A 13,991-nucleotide genomic window follows, 5' to 3' on the forward strand; every position below is an offset into this window, starting at 1 on the left:
GGCAGAGCTGTCGGAGAATATAATGCAGAGTACCAAGTGTTGGGAATTTTTACAATGGTATACTGTGATTCCCCCCCGAGTACATTCATGCCTTGTAATTGGATCCGTCAGCACTGTCAATGAAAGTTACTATTTCTTTGTATTCTAGGACATTCACCAAATATTTGTCCTGTATATTTTGTTTATATTTATATAATAGTATTTGTATACAGCACTGTACATATTTTCTTGAGACTTGTAAGTTTCTTGTAACTTGAGAATATTTTACTAGAATTTGCTTTTTTTGAATAATACAATTTTTAGCAGAATCCATTTTAGGTGCAATTCATTGAAGACTGTGAAGGTCCTCTTGTGGTCGGATGTTCCTACATTCTGGTGTACTCATCACACTTTCACAGCACATTTGTTTGTCTTGCATCTTTCTGTTTTTGAAATCCCAGATGTGACGATAAAATAAATGGGATCCATACTGTATGTTGCATGTGGGTTTTTAATTATTCATTATTCTAGTCCTTCGCCGCAGATGGTTCTTTATGATCTTGAGGTTATTGTCAAGCTGTAGAATGAAGTTGGGATTAATCTGACACCTTCCTAATGTTCATATATAATGGACATATATATAATGGACAGTAGTGTTGAGTTATTGGCTAGAAAAACTTTCTTTTGCTACAGCCAAGTACAGTTACTTTCCCACCCTATAGATGGGTGTATCCAGTCCCTGTGAGTCCTGATCTGAAGGTTTTAAAATAAATAAAGTTGTATTTTCCGTCTATTGTTTCCATGGACCATGATTGGATGGTTTGTTGGTGCTGCTCCAGAAAAGCTGAGACAGTTCATGTGAGCTCATCTTCTACTTATGGTTGTCCATTGCTGGGTTTTATTGCTTCTACACAACTGCTTCTGTGGCACTTTGGTCCTATGTGCACATGATATCATTAGAATTTGTTATATTGGCCCAATCAAATACTGATAAAGATGTTATATTTTTATTTGGGAGAATTCATGGCTGCCTTTTAGCCATGTTTTATTTTTCGTGGGTTGTAGATATGATGCATGAACGTCGCTGTATGAATGTGGCGGGTGAAATGAGGATTTACCACTGAATGGAGGGCACTCATTGGGTGTGTCAAACTAATAATCCAATATTTTTTTATATCATTATTATTGTTTGCTCTTCTAACATTTGTAATCCTGCCAACATCCCAAATATACATTGAAGAATACAAGAACAAGAAACATACGGGACATTAACGGCAGTGTACACATTTGGTGTCACAGAGGATGGCGGTTCCACTTACAATTTAAGTGCAAATCCGTTTATGAATGGAATCATATGACTGAATCTAGTTTTTGGAGATAATTATTTATTATCACTCCATAATGGAGTGAGTATTGGAGGATGTCTTATTTGCGGGGGGTGCTTTATTTTAATTGAGCAAAAATCGGGGGGTGGCTTATTTGATGGGGATGCCTTATCATCGGGGAAACACGGTATCTGTACCAATTACATCCCAGAGGAAGCGGACACAGTCTGCGAAACGCGTCGAAAGAGCTCATCATATGTAATGTGTGCAATGTATCCAGCCCATGTATGCTAACAATGTTGATTAACTTTCTGAAACTTGGTATAAGGGAAGAGGCATGTATATTTTTTAACTGTTTCTTAATGAAGGAAATAGAAGTATATGACAATTTTTTATAAATCTACTGCCGTTAAAGTCCCGTATCCTTGTTCTTTTATTCTTTAATATTCCAATATATTACACTGAGATACACAGTACAGAAATACTCTAAATATCATCCAATTGAGGAAATACAAACCCTGCCTTGTGTTGTGTGTGAGGAAAGGCTTTCCAGCCATCTCAGCTAACAATTGTGCACATTTCCTATACTGACTGAATGGTTCAGCTAGAACTAACTCAATCCAATTTCTATTTTAGAGAGCGCATTGGCCTGCAATGAAATGGAGAACACTCATCAGTCTTAGGAGCAGTGGTCATACCTGACAGGAAATTCCCACCAAAACAAGAAACTGATGTTCCTTCTACTTACAATGTTCTGGGCAATGTGTTTTCTCTAATGACAAAATTTTACTTCCTCAAGGTCATGGTTGGGGGTATATTAGGATTTCATTTTGTGGCGGATCCACAGAAGCTCCCCACAGGAGAAGAAAATTGACATCTGATGTTTGATTTGCTGTTCGTCTATATCAGAGCATAGCATATAAGATATATCATATTCAAGAGATGAAGAAGTCAGTTTTTATGTTATAAACACATCATTCATAATACCTTGCAGCTGCTGCATTTATGTACAACTGTTCCAAAAATGCAATGCAATATGGAAGCCTAGAGGTATGATGAACACCATTGGTAAATGGGGTGCCCCCAGACATGTCATCTCCAGCTATAGTTGGGTTAGTTAAATTTTAGGTGTCCTCTGCAACAGGAATTTCAGTTTTTGTGATATACTCTTTAAAGGTTAAAGAGGTGCAACACTGAAAGTACACTAGGTGGTTATAATGTGCGCAGACCCCCTCCTACCTAAGAGTAAGCCTGGAGAGGACATGGTGAAACAGCTAGATCTCATAGATAGGAATCTTCAATAAAGTTTGTTAAAATTCAGACAAAGTACATAGATCATTCAAAGGTGTTTTTTTTTTTTCCTAAATAAAAATGAATTTTACCATAAACAAACTAACAAAATTAAAAATAGTAACCAAAACAACACAACTAGTTCCCCAGCAAATCTGCCCCAAAAATCAGTAGTATAAATTTAATATTCATTCAAATTAGTTTGATTATATATATAGTGGCAACATATTTTTTAGTGCTTTACAAAGTCCTTAGTCATGCTGACATGCTAGGGGCGGTGGGGCCTCTGGGGTGCGCTATGGCTTGCACAGAAGTAGTGTGAGCCCTGAGAAAGCCCAAGGTGCAGAATCTAAGCAGCAGCCAGGTCTTCTCCAGGGCCTTCAGTGTTGAGGATGTTGTGCTCCTGGTTGCTGCTAGGTTGTGTTCCTTGGGCACACCAGGGTTGGCAGTATGATGCAGAATACCAAATCACTTGGTGGGAGAATAGTTAAGGAAGGCCGGGGTCAAGGCAGGCAACAAGCAAGAAAGGTCAAGAAGGAAATAGACATTGGTAACACAAGGGCTACTGCAGACACGGGAACACAAAAGCCACAGTTTACACTGGGATCATTGCAGACACAGAGGGACACTGGAACAGCACAAGAGAACGGGCAGCGAAACAACAGGGGGTTCTGGTAGATCATAGACTTAATAACAAGGAACATCCGATTGCCTCATGGATTCAGGAAGGAATTTTTTTTCCCCTGTTGAAGCAAATTGTACCAGGGTTTCTTTTTTGCCTTCCTCTGGACCAACTATGTCTTATAGGGTTTTATATCTGGGATATCTCTATTTCTGCAGTGGTTGAACTTGATGGACTTATGTCTTTATTCAACCTCACCTACTATGTAACAGACTGGGTAACAAATGGTTAACACAGGAGCTGGACAGGGAAAGCAACAATCAACAGGTGTAGAGGAAATGCTCAGCAGAGCTAGGGGGCTCGGCAGTAGAGGAGACATGTATGAATGCAAAGTGCTATGTCTGAGCTAGCAAACTAGACAAGGGTGATTAAGTGGCTATTTTCTGATTGGCCAGTTAGAGGGGCCTTACTAATTTATTCTGAAAGAGAAATTTTGGAATCCAGAATTGAATGGACTTCATATTCTTAAGAAGAATCTGGAGTAGCATAGGGTGAGGTACAAGAAAAGCGATTCAGGACCAATGGTTTTAGCAGTAATACATTCAAAGAATTTGGTAACTAACTAACTAACCGTGTTAACCTGGGCTGAAATAACATATGGACCAATGAAGCGTGGAGCAAACTTCAGAGAAGGGACTTTCCAACAGGTGTTCTTTGTGGAGAGCCGGACTTTATCCCTAGTTTGGAAAGGAGGTACTTGGCGAAAGCCGATCTGCAAACAGAATTATGTGCCAATCGTAATTTTCTGGTGAGAAGCACTAAAGTTTTACCTGGGGGAATAAAGGTTTTCTGTATAGAGGTCAAGGCTAGAATGCGCGCTGGAGGGATGAATAATCTGGCTCAGCAGCAGTCTCGGAATCTTGTGGATCGAAGGAACGAGAAAAACAGCTGACGAGTTAGCGAAACCAGGTTTAAAGGTAATTACAAAATCAAACAAAAAACAACAAAGACCAACGGGCCTGCCGAGGGTTAAGGTGACGAGCACACAGTAGGTATTGGAGGTTCTTATGGTCAGTAAAAATAGTGACCTTGTGAAGGGAACCCTCTAAATGCTAGTGCCATTCTTCCAGAGCAAGCTTGATGGTCAGGAGCTTTCTATCTCCAATATAGTAATTCTTTTCCACTGAAAACTTACGTGAAAAGAATGCACATGGGCATTGAGCTCCGGTGGGGATTTGGAGAGAGAATACCTCCTACTCTTACAGAGGAGGCATCAACTTCAATTGAGAAGGGCCTGGAAACAATTGGCCCAGGAAAAAAAAAGCTTGCTTCAAGGTATGAAAGGCATCAATAGCCTCAGAGGGACAGCTCTTAGGGTCAATGCAATGATGGGCGCTACCAGCCTACCCTATACCATATGAAATGTCCATCTCCATTCCTCAATATTACGTCATGTACTCAACAAATGAAGAGGAGATACTGTACACCAAATGAAAGGTCCATCTTCATTCCTCAATATAACGTCATGTCCCCAACAAATGAGGAGGAGATACTGTACACCATATGAAAGGTCCATCTCCATTCCTCAATACAACAAATGAGGAGGAGATACTATACACCATATGAAAGATCCATCTCCATTCCTCAGTATAACGTCATGTCCCCAACAAATGAGGAGGAGATACTGTACACCATATGAAAGGTCCATCTCCATTCCTTCATAAAAAATTGTATCACTTCTTCTAGCTGAAGGCTCCATGTGGTGACTTCCATCTTTTGGATACTAAGCTTCCAGTACATTCTGTGGAAGCAATGGCATAGTAGCCACAGGACCCTGAAAGTTTCATCATCGATGGCTCACACACTGCTTGACTGCATTTTGAGTTTGTTAGCTTATTATTTGTTAATTATTACATTTCGTTATTTTTTTAATACAATAAACCAGTTGGTTGGGTGTTTCCTTGTTTTTATCTAGGGTAGAATCCCGGTCCAGGTATAGGTCAGGGCAGTCATCAGGCAAATATGTAATCCAGACAAAGGTCAGGGGGAGCATTATTACAGTTCATAGGAGCAAGGTAAATGGTGCAAAGTCACAGCACCAATCACTATCAAAGCTAAAATTTGCCTGGGTCTCCCAATTCGGCTATATCCCAACATGCGAGTCTACCCACAGACTTTTAACATGGGAACAGTGTGATGGGGAAAACCAGCGCGAAACACCGAAGCAAGTGTTTTCGAACTTGGCTAAAGAAAGCACATAGTTCTACAAAAAATGATTGCTGCCAAGATAATCAACATTGACAATGAACCCTTGAGCACCCTGGTACATCCTCTGACAGTAGCTTTGGGTGAACACCAAATTCTGTACCATTACCTATGGAAACACTTCATGCAATTTTATCAAATAACCTAATCCACGACCTATGCCTGGCAAAGCAATTTCATTCTTGGGCCCTCACACTATGACTGGATGGGCCACCATTCTCACACACAACTATGCTTACAACTTCTGTGTCACCACCTAGAAAGAACTCTATAAGAGTCATACAAGGACTAACTAAACTCATGTTTATGGTGCGCAGTCTTAACTCTTCCGTGACTCAACATATGTCTACACCACCCTACTCCTGTGCCGTCTAACCCAGGACTAACCTAACTAAAAATTGTCTCCACACCAAAGAATGATAGGAAGTAACCAGAAAAGGAATCCACATAACAATCACAGGCTGCAGTTGTTTTATTCTCCACAAGGTGGTGATCTCACCAATTGTGAGTGGAATGTAGAGACAGGAAGTAATGTCAGGAACATAAAGGAAGTGACGTCAGATACAAAAAGGAAGTTGATAGATGGGAGGAAGTGAAGAGAAGACATTGTTGGAACTGGCAGCAGAGAAGGTAATAAGATATTGTTTTGTATTTACACCAAGTACCCCCCCCAAAAAAAACACACACATATGTCTGCCTGATCCTCACTTAGCTTTTATTTCTGTTATATCCACAATTATATTTTGGAGAAAAGAAACTGTAATTTCTTGATAATGCAGACAAATACACATCTAAGTACAAAGGAGGATGATAGGAGGATGATTATGGCCTTTGGGTCACATTGTATTTCTTGTTACATGATCAGAGTCAAGTTTGGTTGGGCTCACTTCAGATCAGATCCATTTATTGAGTTCAAGATCAATCAGAAGTAAAAAACATGCCTGTGTGTACTTAGTCTAAATCTTCTCCAGTCAATTCGAACCTGAAACGCTTTGTCCGTAGTTGGAGTTGTTCTTTATAGAGAATCTCGGGTTATTGTTTAGTAAGATTGATTAGATTCTTAAATGAGGGCTGTAATATATATTGAGATATATATAGGAATGTGGTGCAGACACCACTAAGCCCAGGACAGTCCAGATATGTCTCATGTTATTATCCGTCTACAGAAAGGAGTGTCCAATATAGATGACTATGTCATTGGAAATGGACAAAGACCAAAGACGCTTGACGGAGAGGATATTGGACCTCACCTTGGAGATCATCTACCTGCTGAGCGGAGAGGTGAGGAGGATTCTGGGACTTTCAGATGACATTTTTTCATCTTTGTTATTTGCAACTACAAAGGTGAGGGAAATATTGGGAAGTCGGTAGTAATAATTTTCACTTTCACTCTTTGAAAAGGATTATGAAATAGTGAAAAAAACAACTAGAGAACCTCTAACCTCCAGCAGTTGTCAGCATGGAACATCACCCATCACAGAACCTTCACCTCAATGGCTGACAACTGGGGTAACCAGTGCCAAAAAGATTCTAGAGGTCACCCAGAAGATCATTGGTTTGCTAAAGGGAGAGGTAAGCGGTGTCAGCAATTCTGGGAGATTATTATGGGATGTGTCTGGATGGTGACTGTATCATTGTGTGTGTCAGGTTCCTATAAGGTGTCAGGATGTCACTGTCTATTTCTCCATGGAGGAGTGGGAGTATTTAGAAGGACACAAGGACATCTACAAGGACGTCATGATGGAGGATCACCAGACCCTCACATCACCGGGTAAGAGGAGATTTTATTGTAAAGGAGAGAGCAGTACGGAGGATAGATCCCCCATCATCTGATAAACACATAGAGACAATGTATTCAGTCAGTGTGTGTGTTTCCTACAGATGGATCCAGTAATGGGAACCCACGAGAGAAGTGCCGAAGTCCTCTATGTTACTGGAATTTTACCCTGGAAGATCACATCATCTCTCGTTATAATCAGGTAGGTGGGACTGAACATACAGACCTAAAATTAATTCTAAGCTATGAGTTGACATTAATCCATGTAACTTCTTCCTTTTTCCAAATCTAATCCGTTAAGGGGGAAAAACTGCAAAATATCAAAGCTGAGGTTGAAGAAGAAGAAAAGACAGCGAGGAGGTATCAGCAGTCTATGGAGGGAAGTGGTTCTCCTAATACCCATAGTTCCATACAGGATGAACAAAACCATAACCTCCATGATCAGGTAGATAGTAGTGTGCAATATGGTTTAAAATATAAACAATGAAATCTTCAATGTAGTCACATTAATGACCAATATTTTTTCACATTCTACCATTTCTTTGGGGTTTAGGGTAAAGAACCGATTATTAAAATTGAAGATAAAGAGGAAGGAATGTTTGTGAAGAGAGCTCAACAGTCTATGGAGGAGGGTGAGATAAATATGAAATGGTATATTGAAGGAAATATACATAAATATGTATTAACCACCTAAGCGTTACACTGAGGTCTAGATTTCTGTACCAAAAGTGATCCACTGTTTTTCATGAAATTTTTTTTTAAATTGTAGACCTGTAACTTACAGAAATATGTCCGAACAGGGGTTCTAGTAGATAATATGAATATAAAATGAGGAGGAGATACTGTACACCATATGAAAGGTCCATCTCCATTCCTCAATATAACGTCATGTCCCCAACAAATGAGGTGGAGATAAAACTCTGATGAACACATAAAGTCAAGGTATTTAGTCAGTGTGTGTGTTTCCTATAGATGAATCCAATAACAGGAACCCACCAGAGAGATGTCCCCGTCCTCTGTATTCCAGGGATTCCATACAGGAAGATCAGGAGGTCCTTCTCTATCATCAGGTAGATGATACTGGGCATGTGTGCATTCTTTGCAATGAGATAACTTTGTTTTACGTAATCTCTTTTTAAAAATATATTCTCAAATTTTGAGATTAGGGTGCAGAACTGAAAGACATCAAAGTTAAGATTGAAGAAGAAGAAGAAGAAAACACAGTGTGGGAATATGAGCTGTGTGTGGAAGAAAACGATTCTGTTTATACCCCGGGATCTATGCAGGAAGAAAACAACCATACCCTCCTTGATCCGGTAGGTGGGAGTGTGCTGATCTTATTTTTTAAAACAATGGGATGACATTGTGTTACGTAAACTTTTAATTGCAGTTCATTTTTCAGATTCTAAATTTGTTTTGGGGTTTAGGATGAAGAACTAAAGAACATCAAAGTTGAAGATACAGAAGAAGAAAAAATGTTTGTGAGGAGAGCAGGACAGTCTGTGGTAGAGGGTGAGATAATTATGAAAAGGAGGAAAAAAGGATATACCATATTTTTCGCCGTATAAGACTGTGCCAATTTAAATTCCCCTTCTGATCACTCTGTGCCAATTTAAATTCCCCTTCTGATCACCCTGTGCCAATTTAAATTCCCCTTCTGATCACTTACTGGTACGGTACCTTTTTCTCCGCCGGGGAACTCCGTTAGGACAGGGATCAGCTTGCTTCCAGCGTGCTTCTGGGTTCAGAATCGCGGGGGCGCGTGTGCCAGCTTCTTCTCGCTCTGCTCTGCAGGAAGGAGGAGACACGCGCTGCAGCCAGCATCGAGGAGAGAAGAGGAGACGCACGCAGGATCGGGGTATCGGGTGAGTACCGGTATGTTATTTTAATTATTTTTTAAAACGGTGTTTGCCGTATAAGACGCACCCACTTTTCCCCCCCAGTTTTGGGGAAGAAAAAGTGCGTCTTATACGGCGAAAAATACGGTAGATATCAATAATTATTGGTAATACTCATTAAATGCAAATATGCAATTATGGGATGACATACTGTACACCATATGAAAGGTCCGTCCCCATTCCTCAATATAAAATGCCCCCCCTCCCAAAAAAAAGTGGTATAGAATCGTATAGAACTCTGATAAACATATAGATACAATGTATTCAGTCAGTGGGCCTGATTTAATAAAGCTCTCCAAGGCTGGAGAGAATACGCTTTGTTCAGTGAAGTTGGGTGATGGATTTCTTCAAAGTCATTTGCTATTTGCTAGCAAATGTTTTGAATCCTGGACCAGATACGTTCCAGGTTTGCTGGATCACCCAGCTTCACTAATGAAAGTGTATTCACTCCAGCCTTGGAGAGCTTTATTAAATCAGGGCCAATGTGTGTGTTTCCTACAGATGGATCCACTAACAGGAACCGACCGGAGAGATGTTCCCGTCCTCTGTATTCCAGGAATTCCACACAGGTAGGTCACAGCATCCCTCACCATCATAAGATAGATAGGACTGAGTGTGTGGACCTAAAACTGTTTTCTATGCCATTGAATGATCTGACATTCTTTGATGTAACTTCTTTTTACAATTCTATTCTGTCATCTTTGGGGTTTAGGGTAAAGAACTGAGACACATCAAAGTTGAGGTAGAAGATGATGAGACATTAGAGAGGGGAGCTCGGCAGTCAATGGAGGAGCAGAGGCTGATTAGGATGTGTGAACGGGAGGAATCTTTTCTACATACAAAGACAAGTAAGTAAAAAACACTAAATACCAAAAGAAACAAAAATAAACTGTTCGTAATTTTAATTTGGCTTTTCTGAGGCTACAGTATGTATTTACATTGCTACGTGGGTTGAAAAAAGGCAAAAGAATGTCCATCGGAGTCACAAAAGGTCAGCCAGACTTAGACTACAAAGTATGGCTGAATTTTATGCAACAAGGATAAATTTAAAGCCTCCCTGATCCAAGAAATGCTACTCTCACCAAATCGTGATTCCTAAAATTGGTTGCCACTTTTTTTTAAACCATTGTTTAAAAAAAAGGAAATTCTAATATCAAAGTAGAACTAGGTGATTAGTGAAAACATTATGAAGGTTTCCTCCACAACAATAAAGTATGTTATATGGCAGCAGTAATGAGGTCCATAACCATAGGACCCATAAAATAAAATACATGTTACATTAGGCCTAATGTTAAGGGGTAACAAGAAAAGCTGCAGGACATATAAATGAAAGGAATTCGGTTACTTACAGTATAACGTGTTGGAAGGGAGTATGTGTTACCTTATGCTTCTATTCTCTAACACCCTAAAATTGGCCTTAGACTATTTTGGAGATATTAGACTGGGACTACTGTACATACTTTGTGAGCCACTCTGAAGGACAGTTAGTGACATGACCATGGATTGCACTGTAAAAACACATGACGATAATGCCGTAGAAGGTAAAACTATGCTGCTGGGGTGGGAAAGTTTCTATTTAACTCTATGATAGGGTGTAAGAGTTGCTGTAGGGGGAACAGGGGCAGTTGTGTTGAGTGGTCAGGTTTCTCTTACTGAGTCTTCTGTTTTTATTACATTTGCTAGAAATGGCTAGCGCTGGAAGGAAACGAAAGCGTATGTCATACGATGCTGCTTTTAAACTAAAGGTCGTGTCAAAGGCAGAAGAGTGCGGTAATGCTATTGCAAGCAAGGAATTTGGAGTTGATGAAAGACAAGTGCGGGATTGGCGTAAAATGAAGGCCGAACTGGAACAGATCCCAAAATCCAAAAAGGCTCGTCGTGGTTTAAAGACACCATACGGAGCTCTAGAGTCGGACTTGAATAAATGGGTTCTGGAGTGTCGTCAAACTGGGTACAGTGTAACGCGCACGGGAATACGCTTGCATGCCCTCGAAATGGCTAAAGATGACAAATATAAAACACAGGGCATTGAAAAATTTGTTGCGTCGGCAGGATGGTGCACTCGCTTCATGAACAGGTTTGGACTTTGTGTGCGACAAAGAAAAAACGTTATGCAAAAGTTGCCGCCAGAGCTTGAAGAAAAGGTTCTGTCGTTTCGTACATTCCTTAAAAACCAAAGAAAGCTCTATAGCTATGAACTTGGAGATATCGGGAATATGGATGAGACAACAATGACTTTTGATATTCTAAGCAACAGAAATGTTACAAGTTTGGGAACCAAATTGGATTCTCAGGGAGCAACAGAGGATGATAAACAACATTTCACTGTTGTTCTGTCTTGTTTGGCCAATGGAACCAAGCTGCGGCCTATCCTCATATTTAAAAGGAAGACCTTGCCGAAAAAAATAAAATTCCCACCAAGAATTACTGTGCTCTCGCATGCCGAAGGCTGTATAGATGAGCAGGGAACAAAAAAATGGCTAGAAGAGATTTGGAACAAACGACCAAGGGCAGCCGTAAAGAAAAAACCGTCGATGCTCATTTTGGATATGGTTGGAGCCCATATATCTGAAGACATTAGAGAAGCGGCAGAGTCTAGTCAAACTACATTGGCGTATATTCCAGATGGACTTACATCTATATTACAGCCCCTGGAAGTGTCTTTACATAACCTTTTTAAGGACCGCGTGCGAATGATGTGGCATGAATGGATGTCATCTCGACTGACAAAAGGTGGCAATCTTACGCAGCCAGACTTAGAATTGACAGCAAAGTGGGTTCGAGATGCGTGGGAGGACATTCCAGAAAACACAGTTCGACGCGCCTTCCAGAAATGCGCTATTGGTAAAGCAAAGGATGACAGTGAAGACAGCAGTGATGGTGATGACGATCTCAACAATGACAATATCAGTGCTGATGATGCCACTCCAGCTGAACTGGAAGCTGTGTTTGAACAGAACGACGATGAGGAATCCGATTTTAAAGGATTTTGACTCTTTATGTTTTCACATTGTTACAAAAGCCAATGACCTCTATTTCACAAAAGGGTTTCAGTACCTTTGTCCCCATTATTTTAAACCTGCCCCTACATATAGCATTACTTTACAGATGGATCGTTCTTTGTTTTGATGAGAACATGTTTACTAACCGTTGGGTCGTATTTGTGTTCATCACTGGCTCAGAGCCTGTGACGATGTAATATATATCTATTTTTACTTGGCCCTAAAAGACTACTCAGCTGCTGTGCTGGACCCCCTGAAAGAGGTGATATTTGCTTCTTTATATGATATGATATTCATAATAAAATGCAGCATTAAAAATATTTGAAGTGCCAAAACAAAAGCTTTTGCTTTGAGGTGGATATCATTTGAACACTTTTGTGACGAAATGAATTCACGCAGTTTGCACAGTTGGAAAATTGAGTCACATACACAGTGATTTGTAACAGCGATCAATTTTTTGTGTTAGCACTACAAATATTTGTAAATAATGAGCTGTGTATTTAGTATTTATTGGAGTATAGCCTATAATGGGTGCAGTCTGTTTAGACTCAGGTTTTTTCCCCTTTAAATAAATATTTTAGAAATGCAAACCATGGATGCATAGTTCTCCCCAGAGGTTTTTAGCCGGTTGCTCCGCCTGGCTGATTTGAATACCCCGCCCAGCTCTCGGCAGCTCTCATCCTCGGATGCACAGATCTCAGGCTGCTCTGTGCCGTCCGTTCAGAGGATTGCTGCCGATGAGAGGTGAGCACGCAGCTCAGCCTACATGTGAAAGAGACACAGGCAGCCCCGCCCCCATCTCGAGCTCGGATTTCTATTTTATAAAAATATCTGCCTGTGAAATGTATCCAGTGTGTATAAAGTCTGCATGTCATTCTGCATCCTCACAGCTCTGTGTACAAACCTCCATATCTCCTAATATGTATGTCACAATGACCTGTAATAAAAAAATTTCTGGGGAGAACACTGGGATGTATTTATTCACTTTAATTTTATTGGTATATTGCTTATGGTTTTAAATGTTAGAAGGCCATTTTGTGCCCTAGATTTGTACTTGAGTCAAAGAAGGTTTCCTGTGTTCTCAGGTAAAAAAATAAATAAAAAGACATAGGTAAAAACATAATAACTTTGGTTTATATTTGCATATATCTAAAGTATGAAAAGCAAAGACAGATCACAGGGCAACACTGTGCCTAAGTATTTAATAGCTCCATCAACCCATCTAAAAGAATGACATAAACCCGACCCGAACCAAGACAGCATTTTGTTCCCCAGTTCTATGTATTCTAACCTGTGCTCTTTATACATCCAATGCATCCAAAGGCCCTCTCTTCGGCAGTAGATAAGTGATCTTGACCTGGCACAGTGTATCAAGTTATTTGCCCTAAAAGTATTATCCCTCATCTCCATAGATGGCAACCCTACTTCAGCATATTATATTAAGGTTTATGTAGAAGAGTCAGTGCAGGAGAAGCAATATTTTAAAATCTGATCCAGTTCCATACAGATGGACTCTTGCCCTGCTTGGAGGTGACACAGCAAGACTAAAGAAAATTGACTTCCACAAAACAGGTAAAAGCCAGTAAGATGTGTGTGGCGAGGGGGGGGATAAAGCATATAGCATTGGAATAAAAATAATGACCACGTTCAGATAAAAAAACAGCAGCAACAAAAACATATTAAAGAGGTGATTCATTAGACTGCCAAGACCTGGATGCAATATGTGCCAGAGTAATGTGCAGAAGCACCAGGGAATAGTCATGGTCAAATGTATTATTGCCAACTAAGTAGCTTCTGGGGAGAGATACTGTGCACCATATGAAAGGTCCATCT

At 40.1% G+C, this 13,991-nt stretch overlaps 2 protein-coding genes across 2 annotated transcripts in view; both read left to right on the forward strand.

The window, feature by feature from the left end:
* LOC140339098 (uncharacterized) overlaps window positions 1-2,655 on the forward strand; it is a 5,075-nt gene extending 2,420 nt beyond the window's left edge. Inside the window, exon 2 of the mRNA XM_072423658.1 lies at window positions 1,941-2,655. The gene's annotated coding sequence lies outside the window, so the exon portion shown is untranslated. The remainder of the gene's footprint in view (window positions 1-1,940) is intronic.
* Window positions 1-13,096, forward strand: part of LOC140338955 (uncharacterized) — a 17,035-nt gene extending 3,939 nt beyond the window's left edge. Inside the window, exons 4-13 of the mRNA XM_072423302.1 lie at window positions 7,129-7,252; window positions 7,363-7,460; window positions 7,560-7,703; window positions 7,812-7,890; window positions 8,231-8,328; window positions 8,425-8,574; window positions 8,686-8,770; window positions 9,658-9,725; window positions 9,869-10,004; window positions 10,840-13,096. Coding sequence (XP_072279403.1) covers window positions 7,129-7,252; window positions 7,363-7,460; window positions 7,560-7,703; window positions 7,812-7,890; window positions 8,231-8,328; window positions 8,425-8,574; window positions 8,686-8,770; window positions 9,658-9,725; window positions 9,869-10,004; window positions 10,840-12,149 — 2,292 coding nt within the window. The 3' untranslated portion in view covers window positions 12,150-13,096. The remainder of the gene's footprint in view (window positions 1-7,128; window positions 7,253-7,362; window positions 7,461-7,559; window positions 7,704-7,811; window positions 7,891-8,230; window positions 8,329-8,424; window positions 8,575-8,685; window positions 8,771-9,657; window positions 9,726-9,868; window positions 10,005-10,839) is intronic.
* The last annotated feature ends 895 nt before the right edge of the window (window positions 13,097-13,991 follow it).

This window comes from Pyxicephalus adspersus, chromosome 10 (genome assembly GCF_032062135.1).
Source record: "Pyxicephalus adspersus chromosome 10, UCB_Pads_2.0, whole genome shotgun sequence".
Classification (NCBI taxonomy): Eukaryota; Metazoa; Chordata; class Amphibia; order Anura; family Pyxicephalidae; genus Pyxicephalus; species Pyxicephalus adspersus.